The 26,777-nt window shown below is 43.7% G+C and overlaps 1 protein-coding gene across 1 annotated transcript in view; it reads right to left on the bottom strand.

The window, feature by feature from the left end:
- LOC135203078 (S1 RNA-binding domain-containing protein 1-like) overlaps window positions 1–26,777 on the bottom strand; it is a 139,846-nt gene that overhangs the window by 71,116 nt on the left and 41,953 nt on the right. Inside the window, 4 exon segments of the mRNA XM_064232690.1 lie at window positions 1,900–2,059; window positions 2,289–2,432; window positions 3,862–4,042; window positions 4,360–4,528. Of these exon segments, the coding sequence (XP_064088760.1) occupies window positions 1,900–2,059; window positions 2,289–2,432; window positions 3,862–4,042; window positions 4,360–4,528 (654 nt within the window).

The raw sequence follows: 26,777 nt of genomic DNA, 5'->3' as shown, positions 1-26,777 counted from the left end.
ATTTTTTTTCCTTCAATGTATCATTCATATAAAAGTTGACAAAAACTATTCACATCAAAAGTTAAGCTACAGTTGATAGAGTTCAACGAGAGTAGACAGAAACTATTAAGATACAATGTTAAACTAGTTTCATGCCTATTTGAGTATAGTATGATATCAAACCAATACAGTACTGCATATTTTTCCATCCTAATCACAATACTGTTACTGTACATTGTACATAAAGACCCCACCAACCTCTCTTGGGCCCGCGGAATGACTTCTCCCAGGTGTGGGGGAGTATGTCAGGGACCTTCGCCTCCGAGAATCAGTGGGACAGGCAGCCAGCTCCTCCACTAACACTATACTTTTGTCTTTATCAAGAAGCATAAGCACTGACTCACCTAACTGAGCCATAGAGTTAGCTAACAGCTCAAACTTACATTCAAACTTTGCATCGAGACTGGCAATGGCACTGGGATTGGATGCATGGGAATTGGGAACAGGATTAGGTGGAAAAGAGCAAAGACTAGGTTTGGGGGACAAAACAGAAATCACAGGCACTTCAGAGGAAGATTCCTGGCTAGCTAATGACCTTTCATACCTAGCACTAGCCTTACGCTTCCTATCTTTTCCTTACTTTGAACAGTCAGGAGACAGAACCCTCCATTGTCTTTCATCCCAGCCTATACTCTCATAAAAAGTTAAACCAATAGTGCAAACTTAATCCCTACATCTAGTACACACAGAATGGGAACCAAAGGCTGCAATAACGGACACTTGAATCACTCAAGTCAGATATTGCTAGATAAGAGCTCAAAATAACAGACTGAAAACCCTAAACTGATCAAAGTACTGTTAATTACGCCTGGTTAGCTAATAAATGTCGAATGGCTATGACAAAAAAATCAGAGTACTTCACCAAAGGTACTGGAAACTCTTGGCAAACTACGAAATCCAAATTCATAGAAAGCACCAGCTTACGACCTTCATCGGAAGCCGTTAGAAGTAAAATTGAGCTTCTTTGCCGAGTTGTTTGCCTATTCTCTGGTAGTGGGCAGGGTACCAACCTACACCGAAACAAAAGAATCAATACTGTGATATTCAAATTTTAGCTACCTGTACGTACTTAGAAATTCTTAGCTATGTAATTACTTGGTAATGCTTATAAATACCTGATTTCTATAACAGTTTTATCCCAAAAGTGCATTTAATCATGAAATCAAAATGAAATTACAGTAATTTGTTGATATTCCTCATAGAAAAATACAGTAAATAATGGGTAGATATGGTCCATAGACATATCCGCGAACAGAGTCTGCGAATCTTGAGAACGCAAATAAGGTGGCTCCACTGTATATATGTATTTTTTTGTATTCAAATAAAATGCTCTTATTTATTGATGGGACACAGATTCTTTTCTTTTAAAAGAAACTTTAATACAGATCAAGTAGACAAGAGTTCCAGTGTTTATATTTATTTTCTATTTTTGAGATGTTAGGTAAAAGGCTATATATTTTCCTAAGGATCAAATGATAGGAACAAAGTCTTGATGCTCCTTTGCAATCCCAAATTGCAATTTGGGATTAAATCAATATGACATCAGTATTTGTGCCCCTCTGGAGACTATCAAGGTCAAACATTTAAATATTTGAATATCTTCCTTCAATTTAAACTATCTTAAAGCCAAATGACAAACTATCCCAAGTATAACAAATATAAAATATTCTTAATGTAATGCATTCACACAAATTTTTGCGAATTCCCTATTTCTAAAAATACTGCATCATCTGTCCGACAATCAGTATGCATTCTTCTTTCTGATCAGAAAGTAATTCAGAAAATATGAAAGTAATTGGCACACTAATCAAATGACTGTCAAAACAACCACAAGCATAGGAAAAATAAAAATGTACATACCCAAACTTATGGACAATTTCCTTTAAAGTTCTGGCATTGTGGTCATTACTCCAGTCCTCTGCCTGCATGCGTTGATTGGATCGGAATGGATATATAGTTGTGGTGAGGAGTTTCTCACCAACAGGATTTGTAACACCTATCTTGCACCCATTTGCAAATCCTTGAGAAAATTGCAGTTTTAGGATTAGTTAAAAAGAAAATATTATCATGATGAAAAATATATGATAAAGATAATGACTAGTATTGTGATGAAGGTGGGTGACCACTTTTTACAGGCCATAACCCACAACCTGGTCTGACGGTCAGGTCTATAAGTATCTAAAATCTATATACCTACAAGGAAACAAGGAACAATTAAATTTGCATGGATTACTAATTATTTCACTAACCTGGATCAATGGCTAACACAGTCTTTCCTCGAACAGGAGGCGTCAAGAGAAGCTTCCGTAGGTTCGAAGCGAATACTTCAACTGATGCAATTTCTGCCCTTTCAGTTAATTCACTGCGAATCTGCCTCTGCATAAACGGTTTAACTATTTGAAGAAAGAAAAATGGATTAAAACTAATGATACCAGCATTTCAATGACATAATCTATGCTTTCCTTATGCCAAATCTTTCATCAAAGTTTAGTAACCTAATAAACTTCTTTGATATTCTTATCTGTCACAGTATCTGAAAAAATAACTTCTGTCGGAATATAAATTTCTGGATAACACCTCTTAAAACAAATTCATTACTTATAGTTACTGGTTTTCTTGTTAACAAAACATTGAAAAATGGCTGTCAGCCAGTGGTACCACATAAGCAAGAGGAGGCTCAAAATCTCAAGAAGCAATTACTTTCATTATTCGTGTCAAAGGGTTTGTGAGCTGCAAGAAATCAGCAAGGATGGGGAGCCAAACCTTCCATTAAAGCTAAAATGTTTATAAGAAAAACACCTTGGGATCAACCTTCAACATCTGAGCCAAGGTCTCTAAATGATACACATAAAGGAAGTTATGTTGGTTAGACAGACTTTGATTTGTAAAAGTAACACAGAGGTTTTAATTTTATATATTCTCAGCTATGTCGACCTTATGCTGCCAGCTAGGAGCCATGCAGTGCAACAGAATACTCCATGGAACATGAAATGTAGCAGAAGACAGCACTTATCAGGTCCACCATATGTAATGTAAAAAGATGATCTACCTACTGAGTCAGAGACCTCATCCAAAGCTGGAACTTGTCTTACTGGTACCACTGGACCCAGTAAGTACAAGTCTAACCAAAAGTAAATTGAACCCCTAAGAATGACCTCTAGTGTTCAAGTGACATTGATGAACTGAACAATCTAATACCCTAAGTAAACTTGCAACCAATTATTGCAAGTGATGCAACCAACATTAAAGAGCACCAATTTGTGAGTTAATTATTTTAATATGATAGTTTTTAGTTAAGAGCTCTTTCAAAGTGGATTGTACTTCAGGTGTCTATTGCATTCCTTGTAACAACTGTTCTGATATATATATAGAGGAATATAGAGAAATGAGGTCATTCGGTATATCAAAGTCACATTTAAAAGATGTCAATTGGAAATGAAGATACTACTAAAGCTTTATACATCCATGCATCCAAAAATAACCATAATAAAAACTGGAATTAATTTGAATGTTGCACAAAGAAAAGTCTCTTGAGAAATGCAAAATTGTAAAATCTGCTGCAATTAAAGTAACCTACACTATGATTTTGAATGATGCCTGTTGCAATACACACAGGTGGTGAGACAGTAATTGACATGTATTATGCTAAGCTCATGCAAATTGAAAAGCATATTTCACACTACTGTTAATTTGACCTTTAGGTGCTACATGCTTCACAAAATTTTCAGAATTTTAGTCGTTTGTAAATTACTTAATTCCAATGTAAAATCTACTTGGCAATCTGGGGTCTATAAAAAAAATGACATGACTTGCAAACCTCACCCAGCCTCTCCCAACTGTCCTCCACGCTCATCATGACCAATTGTGTTCTGTAAAAATGTGCTGGAGTGTTGCCAAACCATTTCTGTTGGCAAAAATTAAAAAAATGGACATATGCCTCATCTGGAATGAGTATTTTTACCGATAAGACTCCTTGATGTTCCCCTCTATTCATTGCCAAAATCTGCAACAAGAGAAATGATAATTAGCGCATTCATGAGGCTGCATATTACTTTAGTACATTTCAATTTAATGAAGATTTGTACATCAAGACAATCCGACGTACATATCAAGAGTAATTATATAAAATAAACTGGCTATCTTTAGCACTTTACGAAAAGATACACATCAACCCATAAGACATGAGGGCGGAGACAATGAACAGACATCCTGCTCCAGTTTGTAAAAGAAAATGGAGGTGAGAAATGAGCCCATAAGGGCATTGCAGCAACTAAAATATCAACTTCTACTGCAACAATTAAAATCTCAACTTCTACTCACAGCATGTGGCTTTGTGTGCCATGCTGAACCCTTGTAATTAAAATAGTGTTCATATTTTAAGCACAAGTCGTTACTAGATTCTGGGCCTCGGTTCACCATCTTCCCTTGGTCCTTCTTCTGTTGTTTTCTGGCTTTGGTACATTCTAAGGAGGGCTTGCATACTTTCATCCTGAAATTCAATTCCCATGGATATTAGTATAAAAAATAAGTTCTATCTGGAATATAAATTAAAACATAGGGTCTATGTGGCCCGCAATACATTTTGCTTAAAAGCCAAAGTAAGTATTATATAGAATCTTAACATCTGTCACTATAGTGATGAGAAATCCATGGAATAAATTAGGCAAAGGCATTAACATATCACTTATACATATGTACTGTATACCCTTTCCAAATACTACATATATCCCTTCCTAAATCTTACTAGCAAACCGGCTTTAACAGTTTCAACATGTCCCTAAAGAAAGTAACAAAATACTGATTATATGACAGCCTCCTCCATCAATGGATAAGGAGAACCTCCACCTTCAATATTCCACTTTAAAAGACCATCTATCAGGTTATGATAGCCTATGACATCACAGATAATGACAGCATCCACTATCTTCAGATACTGGCAGCCTTTTCAATCAATAGGTAATAGCATCCCCTGCCATCAATAGACAATAAAAAAAAATTATTGATAACAGGCATTTATAACTTAATACACTATTCTCTTACACTAAGAAGATATCAGGGGTGATAAAACATGCATAAAATATTTATAACAAGAGTTAATCATGTAGCAAATTAACACATGACCTAAAAAAATCTTATACAATATTTGGGAAATTGAAAATATTGTACACCAATGTTAACTTATTATTAGTACTGTTTCAAACTAATCTAACTAAACCCACAAATTTATTTATTAAACCTGCAAAGCAGGCCTCTCTTATACGTATTATCCACTAGGAAATACTAACAAAGCTCATACCAGCATTGCAACCATGGCAATGAGACCAAGTCTTCGCACAGTGTATGTTCCTGAACAGAGTAGAAGGAAGGTGTACAAAAATGGAAATGCTATAAAGATACAAAACATCAATATGTAGCCAAAAAGAAAGTATCTCTTGCCACAACAAAACCATATAGAGCAGTTAAAATGATAAGAGGGATAGTGAAATGACTAAAAAAAAATGTTGGGAAACTGGCAAGATACTATATGTTTACTTTGAGTCACAGCATGCTGGGCAGTATAAATAAGGAACCTTGCAATCTGGTCGTCAACTGCTCCATTTGAATAGAATAGAATTTAGGCCAAAGGCCAAGCGCTGGAACCTATGAGGCCATTCAGCGCTGAAAGGGAAATTGACAGTAACGAGGATTGAAAGATGTAACAGGAGGAAAACCTCTCAGTTGCACTAAGAAACAACTGTTAGAGAGGTTGAAAAGTCAGATGGAAGAAAGTGAATGTGGACGGAGATGCAGTAAAAGGAATGATAGAGGTTGCAGCTGGGGGCCAAAGGGACGCTACAAAGAGCCTTAAGTAATGCCTACAATACACCACCTGAGGTGCGCTGACAGCACTACCCCACTACAGGGACTCTGCTCATACTGGGAACAATTTGGACAGCCAATGACTAAGTGTAACATATGATTCAAATAACATAGTTCATAAACTACTTGAAAATGCTTTTCTAAAACTGGCTGGGAATGAGAACTGTATCAAAGAATACCAAGGGAAAATGCACTTTTTAAATCTAAAATATGACAAATTTTTAACCAATTTGTATTTTTCATAACTTACAAACCTGAGGTCTTAACATTAGGATAAATACTCAGAGCCAGCTGGAAACTGGTAAAGTTTAAAATAATTGTGTACGCAAGGGACTACTGGCATCTGTGCTTGGTCACGAGACATGTGGAGTCACCCACATACCCCTCTTTAACTTGTGACCCCGTTAGTTATTCTTTCAACCCAGGTTAGTTGATAGAGGGGTGGTTAGAGGTGGGCTTTTCTATGTTAAGACCTCAGGTTTATAAGCTATGAAAAATACAAATTGGTTAAAAATTTGTCAATTGTTCATATACGAAACAAAAGCTCAGTCTTAACATTAGGATAGACTTACTCTTGGTGGGAAGTAAGTACTATTAACAAACTGGGAGTATGCCACCTTTGATCAGTTTTCTGAATACCAGAATTCTACGAAACAACTGACCAGTATTTCAGAATCTAAGACATATATGAATATCATAGAGTCAGATTTCTGGGTTCTACATGTCATAGTTCATTGCATCCGAGGAAGATAAGAAGATCTGTTCTTCTAACAAACCAATTCATCCACTCATGTAGGTTTGTTATCATTCCTCTCCCCCTTGCTAAAGAGAGGAATGTCCTGCTACTGATAGGTATCTTACTGATACTAACCCTAACAGTATGGCTACTTCACTCACCAGTACCTTGTCCGTTCCAGCTTATGATGGTACTCTCTTCTTACTGCCCGAAGTAAAGAAGGAGACAGCAATTTGAAAAGGAAGGAGGCCAGTTAACTCCTCCATTTCACATTCATACCATCATCTTAGACAAGATACCAACTGACCCGTCAGGGGTACTGGATGAGTTACACCATTTGTTGAGGAGCCACCAAAGGACCCAAGGAAATTGTGTCCAAGGACCTCTGGGCAACCTTATTGATATACCGGAAATTGAAAGTGGTTTTTCATAACAATGAACCCACTCTCAAATTTCAATGAACAGACAGACACCTACTTAACACTGCTCAAGTTTGAGCTTCGATACAGTCACAGACCAACCGTCATGATCATTTTAACAGATATGTTCTTAATTGCCAGAAGGCCCGTATTCCTCTGATGACCTTCTCTTCTTTATAACCTCATTGGTACAACTTGACAAGGATTAGGCTTGACCAATCACCTCTGTTTGGCCTTTTCCTTTACGTCTACCACCTTTATGTTGTAGGTGACATAGTTCTCTCTATAACCACACAGTACTTTGACAAGTCAAAGCCGGCACTCCTGAAGGTCTCTCACACATACTCACACCGTACTGAGCATGACTAAGAAATGTATCTGTCATCATTCATCTTGATCTGTGCTGCATTGACTCATTATCCTGGATTCTGGGGCAAATTGTAACTGATGTTCCTAACTACTTTTGAGTCTACGTCAAAAACCTGGTTATTGAGTACTCCCACTCTACCAAGGTCAGAGGAAGACCACCATCCACTGTAGTTTTCTGTAACGTGACTGATGTATGAGCCTGGTGGTAATCCATCAAGTCTACTCTGATACAGAGTATGTTTTCCCTTATCAGATCGGAGGTCTTATGTGCCCCAGCCAGTTCACTGCTCCTGATTCATCTGAAGATTACTCAGTGGGAAGTGATATTCACATGCCCAATCACCAGTCCAATGTATATCACCATACATGTAACTACAGAGACTTTCCTCTGTTCTGACAACCTTTCCCCCAGATCATTGTCTACCGACCGAATGCCTTTAATGGACAGAAACTTCCTCCATACAGGCAGTCACGGCCAAAGAGTCATTCTGTATATGTGAGCTTAACACCTAAGCGGAAGGATACAGAGGAAAGACTTGTGTCTTTTCCATTATGTGACTGTTATATCTCCTAACGCTTGTAATTTCTCTCAAAATCAACGTGCATTAAAAATCTCCAAATCCGAAAGCATAGTTGTAAAGTACTCTTGTACCTTGAAGTGAAAATGGAAGCATGTCTCTGTGTAGGCCGCAGCTGTGAAGTGACGTCATGGCGGTACCCATGTTTATGACGTCACTGAGCATCTCGAATGCGAAGCCAGCACCCTACCCGAAGTGCAAGGCTGTTGATGATATTCTCATAGGCATAGTAACCTGACATTAAAGGCTGCCGTGTTGCACTATCTGCTTCTTTACAGATGGCGACGCATCCAACCGCCATTCAGTGCATATCAGGATAAAAGGGACATCCATCACGTGGGACCCTGGATGGTAGCACGACGTTATATATCAAACCAACTGTCCTTCTTGGGTTGGTTCTCCTGATAAGCCTAATGCCGACCGCACACCTGCATCATCTGTACCCATGTATCTGGAACAAAAACAAGATGGCGATGCACACCTCTCCCTGCAGGGAAAGGAGCACAATTAGTCATAATTACTTCCCAAAACACATCCTGATACATCCAAGCTTTGGATTTACAGGCAATCCATATGAATATGTGATATTCCAAAGCACAGGTAACGAATTAACTGTACCTTAAGAGTTTCTGCACCTACGACTTACTAAACGATCAGTTCCTCGACGTCGAAATCGTCGAAGAAAATATCAGGGCGTTTATCCGCTTCTTGTGATATCCAGGAAATCTCGAAGCATGAGAAGGCTTCATGTTCACATGCCCGGGAATTCCAAACAACAAATTCTAAACAACAGGGGGCAAACTAATCCGGCTTTAGCCCTTAGAGTGCGACTGTCACCCCTGAGCGACGACAGACACTTGTTATAGAAGCGTGAACGTCGACACTGGTTTACCACCATAGAAAAATGTTTACCCTTAAAATTACTGGTCCATTTTCTTTGATTTACAATAATAGAAAACCTGATGGCAATATCTAGCACCATCTATTGGTGGCATCCCAAAGCATAATAACAAAAGACCTCAATGTTTACGCCCAGCTGGGCAAGAGATGACTTGTATTTTGTTCATTTATTTGTTATAAATTGGTATGTTTTACGTATTAATGCATTATTTGTGTTATGAATCAATGCTGGTTGAAAGTAATATTTTGATAAGTTACAACAAGCTTCTGTAATAGTAGAATGCAGCAGATATAATGGCCAGAATCTAAACGTTATTGTTTGGCCCTTTAACTGGTCATTTAAATAGAGCCTTTTAATCGATCGTAAATGTACACAAATATATGAATCGGTAAAACTATGTATATGTTTTTATGTTATGCTATATAAAGACATACTTTTTCTCATATACTATATGTATATGTAAATTATAGAAGTAGAGAGAGAAGAGGATTTACCTAGTCGAGACATAGTTGCCAAAGTGTTTTAGGTAGCCTAGGATTCATTGACATTGTTTGGGAAAGGAAAAAAATGCGTTTTAGACAGCTAGGCTTCGTGGACGTTGTTTGGGAAATGATAAATGAGTACTGAATACTGATTGATTTAGCCAGTTTATTTGGAAGGTGTTGAAAAGTTAGTACAGACAGCAATGCAAGCTAAATTCATAACACCAGTCATTATTATTTTTCTTGCATTTCCTGTCTTGCTTTTGTTTCACATGCACAGTTGCGTAGGTTAGATTACTTTTGGTTTTCTGCTCTAGTTTTACATTTTTATCTAAGGCAATGATTATTTTATTGGTTTTTGTATCACTCACACAACTATGTAGCCTATGCTTCTTGTGTTTTCAGCCTGGAAAAGTTTGAATAAGAGTTACCGTTTGATCAATGGTTAGTTACCACTGATCAAACAGTAACTCTTATCTTGTACCAGTTTACATGGTTTTGCAAATGGATTGTTGGAAGGTTATTCAAAAAGGCCACTGATTGGTAAGAGGAGACTGGAATCACCATTATTAAACAGACTCACAGGCAGGCATTTCATTACTCAATTTGTAAACAAAAATCACAAGCCTGATGTATTGTTTGCAGTATAAGAAGTCCTGACTGCTGCTTGAAAAAAAAAGGGCAGTGCAAAGGAAAACAAACGACATATCACTGTCAAACCTGTCCTAACAAACCACCTTTGTGCATTTTGCCATGTTTCAAAATGTACCATACTGTAAGCAAGTACAAAAAGACCTGTGAATGTAGAAAGCGATACAAAAATAGTGGTTAGCTGAAGTTTTATTTTAAAAGTTTTCTAAATGAAAATACCCATTTCGTTTAAGAAATTTTTTTCCATATATAATGCACTAAATACTTTTTAATTTCATTCCTGTCTTTTTATCATATATAAAAGGTTCTCTCTGTTATTTTCATATAATAAAAATTGAACGGTATAAAATAAAAGTTATATTGTAAGTTCTTTTCCATTCTTTCTTTCAACACTACAAAATCTCAAAAAAGCAATGCGTAAAAGGTACCTATTTTACCAAAGAAAAATGACAATTTGTCCAAAATTGAATTTTCCTTACTATACAAACCTGAGGTCCTTTAACAATAGGAAGGTTACTAGCGGCAGCTGGATAGGTCGTAAGCTTTCGAACAAGGGGTTCGGTAGTTAACTGCTTGTCCGACAGTGCGCGCGCCGTGCGACTGGGAGGTGAAGAATCACTTGCTTTAGGCCCAAGCAAAAACTGCAGAGTGAGGGGTGGCATGAGGTGGGACTATGTGTAAAAGGACCTCAGGTTGTATAGTTAGGAAAAATGCAATTTTGGACAAATTGTCATTTGTTCCGACACGGGATACAAACCTTTCGGTCCTTTTACAATAGGAAGACTCACTTCTTGGTGGGAGGAATCTGAGTCATTTGTGAACAGACTGGTGTTCGCCCAACCCTGGAATGCCTCCCTGGTCGTAAGAGTGAGGGAGGGATCCAAGCCTCTGTCCGATTGATCGGGGTGTACACTGCAGGATCAATGGTCAGACCTCTGGACCAAGTACTAAGAGAGAGGCAAGCGTATCTCTTCGTACCAGCAAGCAAGAACTTGTTCCTGTTTGCAAGAGGCAACATAAAGTTATGGGTTTGTCTCTTGTTGGCTTCCACTTCACCCCCCCTTGTTGGGGGAAGTGGTGGATATTCGCTCCCATCCCTAGTGAAAGGGATAGGATGGGGCTCTGTTGAGTAGCTCACCTGCATCTCGTCCTTATCCAGCAGGGTGACGACCGTATCCCTCTACCCACAGGTAGAGGGGGAGAAAAAGATGGGAAGAGGAGCCAGTCACACTCTCATTCACTCATCCATTCTTACAGTCACACCAGGACTCGATGCTGTTCAGCCTGCGAGGGTCTGGGTTAGCTACACAACGTGTTGAGCAGCCACCACGGGTCCCAAGGAAAAAGATCCAAGGACCTGCAGGCAATATCCCGAAGGTAGAAGGAGGTGTATGTGGTCTGGTTGGACCAGACCCCTGCCTTCAGTACCTGCGCCACGGAGAAGTTCTTGCGGAACGCGAGGGAATGTACTTCTTCTAGGTCATCCCGGTGCTAACGAAGAGGCGTCAACACTCAGCCTGGGGTGTTGAGTTTCTTCAGATAGCACCGTCGCACCCTCACAGGACAAAGCAGCATCTCCTTTGCATCGAAGGCGGTGAAGTTCATTAGGGAGGGGATTGTGAAGGACTCGAACCGATCGTCAGGGACCGAAGGGTTCTGAGTCTTCGCTACGAAGTTCAGTACAAAATCAAGCGTCATGGATCCCCATCCCCTGGATGCTTGACTTCGCAGGAAAAGTCATGCAGTTCCCTCAGAGGAAAAGAAGGAAATAGTCGCATGACCTATCCCTCTTCTCGACTTAGGTGATGTCCAGTACCCATACTGGTCTATGCGTCTGCAGCGAAGTGTCTCGCATTCTCCTATCCCCATGCAGCGAAGTTCTTCTTCTCGGTAGTGGATAAGACACCGACACTCCATGGTGGGTGTCGATGGTATGGGTACTGGGACAAGCCATTAGGACGAAGTAATGATTGATCTGGAACAACCGAACTAAGTCCACAGCGTAGTTTGTAACTGACTCGGGCGCTCTGACAGCTGCCGACTGACTGCGTTCGGTAGTGAGGCAAGTTGTCCAAGCAAGTCACGTGACCTTCGCCCTTAAAGGGTTATGCCGAGAGACCAAACAAATCGTATTTTTGTTTGTCACCGATGCCGGACGGCAACGTGATGATTCTCTTAAGGCATGTGCCCAACAGGCAAAAGTCAATTGCCTTCTAGAGACCGAGGTCCCTGATGGCAAGACAACTCATAGTAGTTGAATCTCAGCTAAGGAGAAACAACACTATGTGGCGTTGAAGACGAAGGTGGACAGTGAATGCAACCTACGTCTTCACAGCCGAATCGAGAGAAGGATTCTCAAGATTCTGAACCTGTGCTTACAAATGACTGAAAATGCTAACCGCTATTTCATTGCTGTCCGGTGAGGAGTCGTAGTTGCAATGAAAGCGGGGCGTTTTCAGTAATGAAAACACAGGGAAGTACTGCCTGAAGAACTGCTTCTCATGGGGTGAACATTGGAAGTAGAGCTGGCCGGTTCCGATACATCTGTTAATTCGGGGTGAACAATGAACAATTGCACACCTACGAATATGAGGTATTTTGAAGACAAACTCAGATGTCTGCAGAAATCATTTCGCATTATCGCAGTGCGATGCAGCGGGAGACTAGTACAGACTTCTGTTACTGTGCGGTAAACAGAAAGATGAAAGAGTCCAAGAGATATCTCTGTTGAAAATTCTCGCAATGTCGAAGGCGATGAAATCAAGCGTCACAGCAGTAGATGGTCATTCATGTATGCAGAGAACTCTCTGCAGGATCCCTCCCCTTTCCCTCGTAGCCGTAAGGAGAGAGGGAATGGGGGAGGAATTGGATACTCGCTCGCCTTCCCAGCGGAACTAGCAGTTGGAGAAGAGAGTAGGAGTAGCCATCACCTTGCGGCGATGGCCTTCCAGAGTCTGGGAAAAACGTATCGTCAGGAGAAACATTTTCCCCGAGGAGGGTTACGAACTTGCACTGTAGGTAAGGGTCTGCCGCCACTGTGAACGTCATCTGGGTGGGGCTGATCGACACCTGACAGGAGAGAGCCGATACCGTCCTCTGACGCATGTAAAAACGCCATTGTCACAGTAGAGGAGGAGGAAGTAGCCTTTTCGGTCTGACAGACCTCAGCGAGCCGTCCTATCCGAAGACGAGAGACTTCACGTGGTCCAACAGAGTGGGCAAGCTGCAATCGTGGCAGACCCACCGTCGGTTTGGGTTCCTTCTTGGACCCCAAAACGACTCGAGCTGGGATGTGGCTCGGATGGTGGGAGCGGCAATCCTTCCCCGAGGTCGTCGTGCTGACGAATCAACGCAATAACCTCGGCAAAGTTCCACTGGATCCCTGGAGTGACTGCATCTTGCGGAGTAGGACCGTCAAGCCCCTCGAGCAAGAGCATATCCAGAGAACCTCCTCCTCCTTCAGGAGGGGGAACAGCGACAGACCCCTCTCGGTCTCCTCCTGCCACTTGCGTGTACATCCTGGTCGGTCCAAAGATCGTGCCTGGTACGTACAGCGTCGTGACGGGATCGTGCAGGGCGCGCCCCTCACGATCACTCCGCTGTGCCTTGCTCTTCCCGGTGTAAACCGAGGAAGTTGAAGGCACGGGAAAGGATGACCTGACGCTCCCCTTCTGCTCGCTGGCAGAACCAGCGTGCTTGGAGGGCTGCAGGCGATCACCAACCCGTGGTGGGGATTGAGCTGCAGGCCTAGTCGAGCCGTTTCCCTGGGGAGAACAGCTAGACCGAGAACAGCGGCCCCGATCTCGTGTGTCAGAGGAGCTGCTGCTGGTTGCCCTACCTGTCTGTTCCCTGTGGGAGCGGCGGTCAGGCGACCTGCAGAGACGACTGTCACAGTGAGACCGGGGCTTGTCCTCACGGCGCGTCGAACCGCCGGCGCCGGCAATCGGGGGGACCTCTTCCTAGCTTCAGCCCGTGGCTGGTCAGAGACCATCACGTCAACCCGGGTAGCCGACTGGTTGCTGCGAGAGCGAGAGCTGGCCTGGTGAGAGTCGCCTGAGCGGCTCTCACCAGCCTTCCGCTCCGTGCCGTGAACCTGGCGCTGAGCGAGCTCTGGCGTCTGGTTCTTGGCTGCACGGCCACCGGCAGGTGACCGTACACTCGGTATCTCTCGCGAACGAGAGGCCGAGACGGAACCTGGTGTAGCGGCAGAGCCCCTGACACCAAGTGAGGAAGTACCGGTGTTGGCCGGTACCCCTCTGGTCCCCGTAGTCTTCTTCCTTGCGGAAGAAGAGACGGGCCCCGCTCCTGAAGGAGCAGGAGGACCAGCGGAAGAACCCCCCGTCCAGAGTGAGACGGGTCCTGAGAAGCTCCTGAGGGAGACTTCTAAGGAGGGGAGGAGGCAGCCTTCTTCTTCCTTGGCTGTGAAGCTTTGGAAGTCGAAGGGCAAGAGGCGGCAGCCGACGAAGACAAAGAAGACAATGAAGACGACGACGACACATTCCTCCTCTTCCTCTTCTTCTTCGTCAGCTTCCTCAGGACAGACATTAAGTCTACCATCCAGGGCGGAGCCGGGGCTGCTGTTGCCGAAGCAACAGGGCCTGGACGCACCTGTCCAGACAGACCAACGTCTGAGGCAGCAACACCACGAGCAGGGACGACGTCAGCAGGTGTGGACATCTCAGGAACAGCAGGAACGGCCAGCACAGCATCGGCAGGTACGGCAGGCGGCACAGGTAACACAGGAGGCGGGGCAACAGCCAGCGACATCCCGGGTACCGGCGGCAGGTCCAGGGGCGAGCTCTTAGGGCAGCGAAATTCTGGTCATGGCAACACGGCAAAACCGGACGGTGGCGGCACGCCCCCTCCTCGGTACGGCGATCGGACCCTGCACAGCGGCTGTAGGCGACACCGACACCACGTGAGGCGAATATACCAGGTGAGGAGGGGCGGCATACCCTGGAGTCGACAAGGTGGTCGTTGTAGTGGACCGCAGCAGACCCAGCCAGATGATGGAGAAGCGCCTGGACACTAAACAGTCGGGTGATTAGGAGGGGTTTCCCCTTGCGCGCGCGCGCGGGGGGGGGGGGCACCCCGATTGAACGGAAGACCCCGAATACAATTCTTCTTCCTCGGCTGTACGTCGGGGGCACCGAGCGCCCTCCTCCACGCATGCTCGACAGATCAGGCGAGGAGAAGGACCTGGATACCCCCCCCCCCCAGGGGAGGTGCCATCCGTGGGAGCTGAGCGGCGGGGGGGCAGCGGAAAGAAGACGAAGAATCGGATACCAAGGGAGTCGCGGGAGAGCTTTCCGACAACTTCTTGGCAGGCCTTTGCTTCCCCTACCCCCGCACAGCACCCACTGCACCCATAACTAATACACGGCACGGCTCGAGAGCAATCGTGCCCTCGGCACCGAACGCAAGGGCATAAGGATCAATTCCCGGGTATGAGGGGAATCTTGATCCATAATGAATATTGATGCAATCAATAAAAATAATATATGAAAATGAAAAAGAATCCTGCATTTACAATTTCACTTTCAGACAAAAAGAGCTCGAGCCGAGAGCATTCGCGCCCTCGGCACAGAGCGTCGACTTTTTCAACTGGAGGGGAAGAAGGCCCTTCTAAGGAATCCCTTCCGACACGACGCCTTTCACGTCATGACTATCATGATAATCCTGCTCGATCAACTCGACGTTTCTTACATGAGAGAGCCTCCTACCATATCTTCCGACGCTCGAAGTATCAGGACGTTTGCAAAGGATCTCGGATACCTTCCCTTCAAAGAGATCAACGCTCAGAGTATGATTCTGTTCATACCCCTCAAGAGAAGGAATTGGTACATGGATATCAACGAAATGTTCGCGGTTTAGAGTGTGAGAGCTCTCGTCTCCCGAAAGAAAGTCGTAAGACTCACCAGGACGCTCGCGAGGACGCCCCGATGCAAGCTAAGCGTCCTGAGCGTAGTTTGAAAGACGCTCGACGTCCCTCGGAGCGAGACCCGCTTCAGGACGCTTTTGAGGACTCTTTTCTACTTGATAAACGACCGTCTGGTCAAGTTTTTAACCAGGACGTTCAGGAAGAAGCCTTGAATGAAGCGGTACGTCTTATAGACAATAAAGCTCAGCGAGAAGCTCGACAGCTTGCGCTGGGAGACGTGTGACTTCCTGCGAGTCGCAATACTCGCTCCTTTAATAAGGACGCTCTGGATGGCGCTAGACGTCCTACAATTCGGGAAGTTCAACTTAAATAGGACTTTTCGGCCTTTCAGAAGGATAGGCGTACTCCACTTCAAGAAATTCGACAGGAGTTCCGCAAGGAGGCTTTTGAAGAGCCTCTTCCCCAAGTTGCTTCAAGAGACATGCCTTTACAAGAAAGTCTTAAGGTTTCAGAGGCAACAGCGAAGCATTCGCGCATTGCCTCGTCTATCCCTCCGGCGGATAGAGGCCCCCTTTTACGAACAAGGCCTCAAGGTTTAATGGCTTCTTGTCCAGCTAAGGACCCTTCTGCTTGTCAAGATAAAGGAGTCTTCTAGCAATTCTCATCCTGCGGAGGAGGAAGAGCCTTCAGAGTCCGTATCTACGGATTATAAGACGTTAACACGCCTCCTGAAGGACTTGTTTACGGACAAGTTTCAGGCCCCAGTTCCTCTCTCCCCGCCTTCGCAACTATCCTCATCAAAGACTAGGAAAGCTCCTAGGTTTGTTAGAATGGCTTCTTCGCTCTCTACTAAGAGAGCTTTCAAGAGAATGAATGACTGGATGGAATCAAGGAAGACGAAAGGTAAGACTTCCTTTGCTCTTCCTCCAGCTAAGCTAAACGGGAGAGTCGGTATATGGTATGAGACCGGAGAAGAAACAGGGTTGAGGCTTCCATCGTCTGCACAAGGTGACTTCTCAAACCTGGTCGATGCACCGAGGAGATCTTACCAGTCCTCGGCTAAGGTTTCATGGACTATGTCCGAAATTAATCACCATCTGAAAGGATTATACAGGACGCTGGAAGTATTTAACTTCCTAGACTGGTGCTTAGGAGCTTTAGGTTTGCAGTCTAAGAGCCCAAAACCAGTTAGATTAGAAGAATTATAGAGCGTCCTGTCATGTATGGATAAAGCAGTGAGGGATGGCTCAGATGAGCTGGCAGCCCACTTCACTACGGGGATATTAACCCTTTACTGCCGAATGGACGTATTTTACGTCAACATTTTTTGTTTCTTGGGTGCCGACTGGACGTATTTTACGTCGACATACAAAATTTTTTTTAAAATTCGCGGAAGCGTGAATTTCTTTCTTGCCGCACTAAAAAGTATCTGTGACACATCTCGGAAATTATTTCGTCACTTTGACATAATTTTTGTACCATTTTAAATTAGCCGTTACATGGAGTATTATATATGAAAATGTGCGCATTTTTATGTAGAATACAACAATAAAATACTCATGATTGTAGCTTTTATCAGTTTTGAGATATTTTCATATAAATAATGATAATTGCCAAAATTTCAACCTTCGGTCAACTTTGACTCTACCGAAATGGTCGAAAAACGCAATTGTAAGCTAAAACTATTACAGTCTAGTAATAATTCAGTCATTTATCTTCATCTTGAAACAAATTCGAAGTCTCTAGCAAAATATTTAGATTTATGGTGAATTTAAAAAAACAAACTTTCCTTTCCTCTGCGCGCGGATTCTCCGAAATGCGTATGTCCCATTCATGGAATATTTGCTCCGTTTCATATTAGGCATTTCATAGAGTTTTATGTATGAAAATGTGCGCAATTTCATGTAGAATAAAATGAAAAATATTTGAAGGTTGTAGCTTTTCCTATTTCCGAAATAATTGCATATAAAAAAAATATATAAAAAAATTCGACATTCGGTCAACTTTAACTCGTCAGATATGGTCGAAAACTGCAATTGTAAGCTAATACTCTTACAGTATAGTAATATTCAATCATTTTTCTTCATTTTGAAAGAAATTGGAAGTCACTAAGACAATATTTAGATTTATGGTGAATTTTTGAAAAAAATATTTGTTTACGTCCGCGCGTTACGAATTCATGCATTATTTTGTGATAATATTTTCTCTGTGTTGCTTTTATCGTTTTACAATGTGTTATTGCAATTAAGTGTACATTACAACAACAAAAAAAGTAACTTGTTACCTTTAACCGTTTTGCGCACAGAGCAATTTGAATACAATTATATATGAAATTTAGTTTTTGCGCTATCATATATCGCATTATTTATATATGATAATGATAATTTTTTTTTCATTTCTGATGGTTGCATACTAAACTTCAGCCAATGACAAAAAAAGGAGCCAGAAACGAACTCTTAATCTTGAAAACTAACCGCGCTGTGATTTTTCTAAAAAAATATTTTTTCCGCTTCCGCGCTCACTCTGAAACACCTCCGGCACATGGGAGAAATTCTACCGCTTCTGCGTTTAAGGGTTAAAGAAACGAGCACTTTTCTGCAGTTTTACTGCTAAATCAGTTTCCCCTACACAAAAAGCAGATTTACTATTGGTCCCCTTTTCTTCTCATCTTTTTCCAGAAAGCATGGTAAAAGATTTATCTGTGAACCTTAAGGAGAAAGCAACGCAGGATTAGCGGTCTCAGTCATCTAGACGTCCTACGGCGCAATCTTCTTCTCGGATTACTCAAGTTCCTAAGAAGAATTTTAAGCCCTTTCGTGGCAGAGCACCATCAAGAGCTACTCGAGGAAGGGGCTTTACTAGAGGCAGAACCCCCGCAAAACCCAGGGGGAAGAAATGACGACCTTGCCCTTCAGGCACCGGGGACAGACACCTGGTCCCTCAAGATTATAGAGAAGGGCTACAAAATTCCCTTCCTCTCCATACCTCCTTTGAGCACAAAGCCCATAGACCTGTTGCCATCATATCAGCCACAGACGCAACAGATTCTCCTCGATCTACTAGATCAGATGATCGAGAAGAGAGCCGTAGAACGAGTGCTCTCTACGGATTCCCTAGGCTTCTACAACAGGTTATTCCTGGTTCCGAAGCAGTCTGGAGGATGGAGACCTGTCCTAGATGTCAGCAGACTGAACCTTTTTGTAAAGAAAGAAAGTTTCAAAATGGAAACATCGCAGTCGGTTCTGGGAGCTTTGAGACCAGGGGACTGGATGGTGTCATTGGACCTCCAAGACGCCTACTTCTATGTCCCCATCCATCCTTGGTCCAGGAAGTTCGTCAGGTTCGTTTTGAGAGGACAGGTCTTCCAGTTCAGAGCTCTATGCTTCGGACTAAGCACAGCTCCCATGATTTTCACTCTTCTCATGCGAAACGTGGCAAAGTGGCTTCACGCATGGCAAAGTGGCTTCACCTCTCAAAGATACGAGTCTCCTTCTACCTAGACGACTGGCTCATACGGTCGTCGTCGAGAGCAAGGTGTCTGGAGGACTTTCAGACTACGTTACAGTTGACGAAGGCCTTAGGCCTCCTGGTCAATTCCTAAAAGTCCCATCTGACCCCGACACAGTCCATCATGTATCTAGGGATTCAGATGGATTCAGTGGCTTTTCGGGCTTTTCCGTCGCTAGAACGTCAGCGGAAAGGTTTAGGAAAAGTGTCAACCTTCTTAGAGAAAGAAACATGCTCGGCAAAGGAATGGATGAGTCTGCTGGGGACCATTTCATCGCTGGAGAAGTTTGTTTCTCTAGAGAGGCTGCACCTCAGGCCGCTCCAGTTTTTCTTAGCGGAAAACTGGCAAAACAAAGAAAACCTAGAAGAAATTTTGAGAATCTCTCCGTTGGTCAAGAACCACCTAAAGTGGTGGCTCGATCCCATCAAGATTTCGAAAGGAGTGTCCCTCTGTCTTCGGAGCCCCGACCTAGTGTTATTTACAGACGCGTCCATGACAGGCTGGGGAGCAACTCTGGGAAAGGAGGAAGTGTCAGGCATCTGGAGAGAGGATCAGAGGCCTTGGCACATCAACCTCAAGGAGTTGGAGGCAATTCGCTTGGCCCTTCTAGCCTTCCAGGGACGAGTCAGAGGCCAAGTTGTCCAGATCAACTCGGACAGCACCACGGCCCTTTCTTACATCAAGAAACAGGGAGGGACACACACTCGATCTCTCTTCAAAATAGCGAGAGAGATCCTGCTCTGGACGGAAGAGAGAAACATAACTCTCCTGACAAGATTTGTTTCAGGAGCCCAAAACGTCCGTGCGGGCCTTTTCTCAGCCGTCGGAATCAATTGATTGCAACAGAAACTCTGCGCCTAGAAGTCTGCCAAAAGTTATGGAGACTCTGGGGACGACCAGTAGTGGACCTCTTCGTGACTTCGAAAACGAAGAGACTTCCTCTTTACTGCTCTCCTGTCATCGACCCGGAAGCAGTAGCTGTAGACGCCATGCTATGGGATTGGACGGGGATGGATGTATACGCCTTTCCCCCGTTCAAACTCCTGGGAGAAGTAACCAGGAAGTTGGCAGCTTCGGAAGGAACAAGGATGACACTGGTCGCCCCATTCTGGCCGGCAAGCGCAGAGTCATGTCTCTTCTGGGGGACTTCCCAAGAACCCTACCAGAAAGAATCGATCTTCTCAAACAGCCCCACTTCAAGAGGTATCACCAAAACCCCTTCGCTCTGAGTCTGACTGCATTCAGACTATCAAAAAATTGGCCAGAGCGAGAGGTTTTTCAAAGGCAGTGGCAAAAGCTATTGCCAACGCAAGAAGACCTTCCTCTCGGGCTGTTTACCAGTTGAAGTGGGCTATCTTTAGAAGATGGTGTAGGAAGGAGGGCATTTCCTCCTCCAAGACCTCTGTGAGCCAAATCGCTGATTTCCTTTTTCATCTAAGGAATGTGGACAAGCTCGCGGTATCAACAATTAGAGGATACAAGAGTATGCTATCAACAGTCTTCCGGCATAGGGGCCTAGACTTGACTGACGATAGGGATCTTCACGATCTTCTGAGATCCTTCGAAACTTCAAAAGTTCCACAGCTTAAGACCCCTTCGTGGAACTTAGACATAGTTCTGAAGTTCTTAATGGCAAGCCCCTTCGAACCTTCGCACGCGGCCTCGCTAAAGAACTTAACGAGAAAGGCTCTCTTCCTAACCACCCTAGCCACAGCAAAGAGGGTTAGTGAGGTTCAAGCCATTAGCAAAAATGTAGGATTTAGGGGACACAATGCAGTTTGTTCCTTGAGTCCTTCCTTTTTAGCTAAAAACGAGAATCCGTCCAATCCCTGGCCCAAGAGCTTTGATATCAAGGGATTAGCAGGGATCATTGGACAAGAGCCAGAGAGAGTCCTGTGCCCTGTCAGGGCTCTAAAATTTTATCTGGATAGAACAAAACAAAGTAGAGGTCAGTCGGACAATCTATGGTGTTCCGTAAAAAGGCCTGATTTACCAATGTCTAAGAACGCCTTAGCGTTCTTTTTGAGAAGCACCATCAGGGAGGCCCATTCGTCCTGCCCAGATGGTGATCTGAAACTTCTAAAAGTTAATGCTCACGAAGTTAGAGCTGTCGCAACTTCAATGGCATTTCAGAAAAATATGGTGCTCAGTGAAATTCTGAGCACCACCTTTTGGCGAAGCAACTCTGTGTTCGCTTCACACTACCTCAGGGGTGTGTGAAAGTGACATATGAGAACTGCTATTCGCTTGGACCATACATATCCGCAGATGCAGTTTTGGGTACGGGAAGCAGCATGAATCCTATCCTTTAGAAAATGGATAGGTGTGCTTTGAATTATGGTTTTGGTTTTTTGGTTGTAGGGTCGACCACTGGAGGCGGACTTCCCTTTATTTAGCCTTAAAGTTTCGGGGACTAACTTTTACTAGGCTAGGTCAGGTGGTGGTTTTTCTTTTTGCTCCATTGCCCTTAGAGTATGGTCAATATGGTCTAGACACATTGTGGTCACGCCCCCGTTGTCAGATCATCTAGAACTCACCAGCTATTCAGGTCACATCCATGCTGGAGACACTAGTGAAGCAAAAGCAGACTTGGGTGACAGTAATCACGAAGTCAGCTGCGCTAACAGGTAAGGAACCAAGATGTCTATCATCTGCAAGTAAATTGTATCCGAAAATCCTTTTATTCTGTCCCTCCCCACCTCCAATGGTGGGAATCAGCGCTCTCTCTCTCTCTCTCTCTCTCTCTTCTCTCTCTAATATTATATATATATATATATATATATATATATATATATATAATATATATATATATATGTTTATGTATGGATGTATGTATGTATTGTATGTATGTATGTATATATATATATTAATTATATATATATTATATATATATATATATATATATATATATATATATATATATATATATATATATATATATATATATATATATATATATAAACAAAATGATATTGTTATGATACAATAAAGTTTGTTCATACTTACCTGGCAGATATATATATATATATAATCAAGTACCCGCCCAACCTCCCCTTGGGGACAGTGGCATTATAAAATCAATGAATAGAAGATGGGAATGGTTCCTGATACCCGCCTCCCAGCGGCGGGAATGGGAGTTTTGAAATTCTGTCGGACTTCGGAGAATACAGCTATATATACAGTAGTACCTCGGAGATACGAAAGGCTCAACTTACGAAAAAATCCAAGTTACGAAAGCAATGCGAAAAATTTTACTGCTCTACATACGAAGTTTTCAAGATACGAAAGGTTTCTGAAAGTCCGAGATTCGCCGATAAAAATTTTGAAACTCGCGCCGCACGCCGCCATCTTAGTGCTAGTAGACTCGCCACCATCCTCGCTTGCTCTCCCATTGGGTTTCCCTGATTGCTAGCCAAGCCATGAAGATTCCTTCTCTCTGATTGGACAGCATCCCTCCCATCATGCATCTTCTATACGTACGTGCTGGCGTCCCTTAGCTCGGCCACTCCGCACCCGAAACTTTACCGTACGCAATCGGCATTCGTTCGCTCCAACGATTTCGTTTAGGAACGTAAATTCGTTAGTGATTTCGTTGCAGTACATATTATCGTGTTGTGCGAAGACTGTATATTGTGTAACTTTACGTAAATTAACGTAGTCATGGGTCCCAAGAAAGTTGAAATTCACGGAAAGAAGCGCATGCTCTCTTTGGAGCAAAGATGGAGATCATAAAGAAGTACGAAGCTGGTATGCGATTGAGTGTGATCGCAAAGGAATACGGCCGTATCCGTCGACAATAGGCACCATCCTTAAACAGAAGGATGCCATCAAAGCAACTACAACCGTTGAAGGGCATCACTATGTGTCCAGCAAGAGGAGCCATGTGCACGACGAGATGGAACGGCTGCTCCTCATCTGGATAAAAGACAAAGAAATCGCTGGCGATACAGTAACGGCGACAGCAATCGCTCACAAGGCCAGTGCTATTTTCGGCGATTTGATTGCGCAGGCGGAAGACGAGGGAGGGGAAGGGACTTCAGCGCCAACCCCAGAGTTCAAGGCTTCGCATGGCTGGTTTGAGAAATTTCGTAAAAGGACTGGCATCCATTCGGTGGTGCGGCATGGGGAGGCTGCCAGCTCGGACACGAAAGCCGGCCGAAGCCTTTAAAAAGACGTTCGACGAGATGATGACCAAGGAAGGCTACAGTTCTCAGCAAGTCTTCAACTGTGATAAGACTGGGCCTTTTTTGGAAAAAAATGCCTCGTTCGGACATACATCACGGAGGAAGAGAAGAAGCTACCCGGGCATAAGCCTATGAAAGACAGGCTTACGCTCGCACTTTGTTCGAACGCCATGTGGATTGCAAGGTGAAGCCCCTACTGGTGTATCACTCCGAGACTCCTCGAGCCTTCAAGGCTCACAAAGTGTTGAAGGAGAAGCTTCCAGTGATGTGGAGGGCTAATGCAAAAGCCTGGGTAACGAGGCTTTTGTTTGTTCACGGACGTGGGTTAAAAATCTGTGTGTTTCGGCCCGACTGTGAAGACTGAAATGTCTGCTGGTGTTGGACAATCCCCCCCCCACACTCCTGGCTTCGAGGAAGATATCCTAGCGGAGTATTCCTTCGTTAAGATTCTTTTTCTTCCGCCCAACACCACCCCTCTCCTCCAGCCCATGGACCAGCAAGTGATAGCGAACTTTAAGAAGCTGTACACGAAACATCTTTTCAAGAGATGTTTCGACATCACCGATACCACAAACCTCACCTTGCGTCAATTTTGGAAGGAGCATTTCCACATCGTCATTTGCATCCGACTCATTAACCCTAGCTTGGCAGGAGGTTTCGAGGCGAACCTTGAATTCCTCATGGAGGAAACTCTGGCCTGATGCTGTATCCGCCAGAGACTTCGAGGGATTCGACGTGGGCGAAGCTGGTACTGCAGAGTCAGAAACAGTTGATGATCCCGAAACTATTTTGGAACCAGATCTTGATGAGATCGTTGCACTTGGCAAGTCCATGGGGCTGGTCGTCGACGAGGACGACATCAACTACCTTCTCGAGGAGCACCAAGAGGAGCTTACGACGGATGACCTGAAGGAGTTGGAGGCCATGCAACTTAATGTCGTTCAAGAGGAGTTCTCTAGCAGCGGCGAGGAAGAGGAGGAGGAGCCTATGACAATGGCAGAAATTAAGGATATTCTAGGCGCTTTTCATAAAGTGCAATTGTTTATCGAAAAAAGACACCCCGAAAAGGCTCACACAGGTCGTATGCTTGCGCAGTTCGATGACGTTTGCTTGAGTCATTTCAGGAACATTGTGAAAAGTAGGCAGAAGCAATCTTCCTTGGGTCGTTATTTTTTAAAGAGGCCTTCAGCATTAGCAGGAGTAAGCAAAAAGGAAAAACCAAGTGATAAAAAACAGAAAGTTGAAAGCAAAAAGGAAGAACCAAGTGATGAAAAACAGAACGTTGAAAGCGGTGATGAAGTTGAAATTCTGTATAAAAAAAAAAAAAAAAAAAAAAAAAAAAAAAAAAAAAAAGGCCTACGTAAAAGTAAAAAAAAAATATTGAATGGTCCAAATTGTTGTAGTATTTCATTGTTTATAGGTCAATTTAGCCTTATGAAATTTAATGGGGTGTTTTTGGAGGGCTTGGAACGGATTAGCCATTTTACATGTAAAATGTGTTCCAAGATACGAAAAACTCATTATACGAAGGCCGCCTCGGAACGGATTAATTTCGTATCTCGAGGTACCACTGTATATCTATATCTGCCAGGTAAGTATGAACAAACTTTATTGTATCATAACAATATCATTTTTCACTTTCACCCAAAAATACACGGCTCGGCGCAAGCGCGCTCCTACCCTCTGCACAGAGCACAAAGGACCTGGGGATCGATCTCAAGAAAACTCTCAATTTTCCACATTTACGCCCCTCAACCCCGGGCACAGTCATCGGGTAATAGGAGGCGCGAGATTACATCGGTCCTTGATCCATAATCATAAATAAAGTACAGTAAGTCCTCGGGTTACGCCGGTCTCGACTTACGATGTTTCGTGGTTACGAACGCGCCCCCATAAAAATATAAAAAATAATATTTTGCGTCGTTCCGTCTTACGCGGTTTAGCGTCATAAGCAACGTAAACAAACGGCGAACTAAGTTCCGGGTTTGGCCGCACGGCGGAAAAGAAATAAGACGCTTTGTGGGGGGAGAGGACGGCGTCGCCGCTACGCTCATTCCTCGCCCATACGCCATTTTGGTTGTTTACACTGCCTCTCTCTCCCTCGTGTTGTATCGTTTTTGTAACTTTTTGCTCTTTGTTATGGCTCCCAAGCGCAAGGCGGACTCTTCTGATGGTAGTGCATCGAAGAAAAGAAAGGGGCCATCACCATGGAAATTAAAGTGGACATTATAAAGCGATCTGAGAAGGGAGGAAACGCCAACAAACATTGGCCGCTCGCTTGGCCTTAGCCGTTCGACCGTTGCTACCATTATCAAAGATAAAGAGCGCATCGTTGAACATGTGAAAGGATCTGCTCCTATGAAAGCGACAGTGATAACTAAGCAGCGTAGTGGTCTAATAATTGAAATGGAAAGGTTATTGGTGCTTTGGTTGGAAGGACCAAAATCAAAACGGCGTATCCCAGTCAGCCTTATGGTGATTCAGGAGAAGGCGAAAAGATTGTTTGAAGCGTTGAAAAAAGAAAAGGGGGAGGGAAGTGAAAGTGAAGAGTTTGTGGCTAGTAGGGGTTGGTTTATGCGATTTAAGGCTCGGGCCAATTACCATAACCTTAAATTGCAAGGTGGAAGCTGCTAGTGGGGATGAGAAAGCAGCGAGTGAATTTGTCCTAAAAGCGTTGTCTGAGATAATTAAGGAGGGGGGTTATTCTGCTCAGCAAGTGTTTAACGTAGACGAGACAGGTTTGTTTTGGAAACGTATGCCTAACCGCACTTACATCGCCAAGGAGGAGAAGTCAGCACCCGGTCATAAAGCCAGCAAGGAGAGGCTAACTTTACTTCTTGGGGGTAATGCTGCTGGCGACTTCAACTGAAGCCCTTGTTGGTGTATCAGGCTGAAAATCCAAGGGCACTCAAGGGCATTTGGAAGGGTCAACTACCAGTAATTTGGAAGTCCAACAAGAAGGCATGGGTGACACTTGCAGTGTTTGAGGACTGGTTCGTAAACCATTTTGTTCCAAGTGTGGAGCGGTATTGCGCCTCCAAGGGTATCCCCTTTAAGGTGTTGCTAGTGCTGGACAATGCCCCTGGACACCCTGCCCAGCTGGGAGACTTCAACCCTAATGTCAAGGTGGTTTACCTTCCACCTAATACCACGGCCCTTTTACAGCCTAT

This window comes from Macrobrachium nipponense, chromosome 33 (assembly GCF_015104395.2).
Source record: "Macrobrachium nipponense isolate FS-2020 chromosome 33, ASM1510439v2, whole genome shotgun sequence".
NCBI lineage: Eukaryota > Metazoa > Arthropoda > Malacostraca > Decapoda > Palaemonidae > Macrobrachium > Macrobrachium nipponense.
The sequence above is the reverse complement of the archived record's forward strand: the minus strand, read 5'-3'. Positions and strand labels throughout refer to the sequence as shown.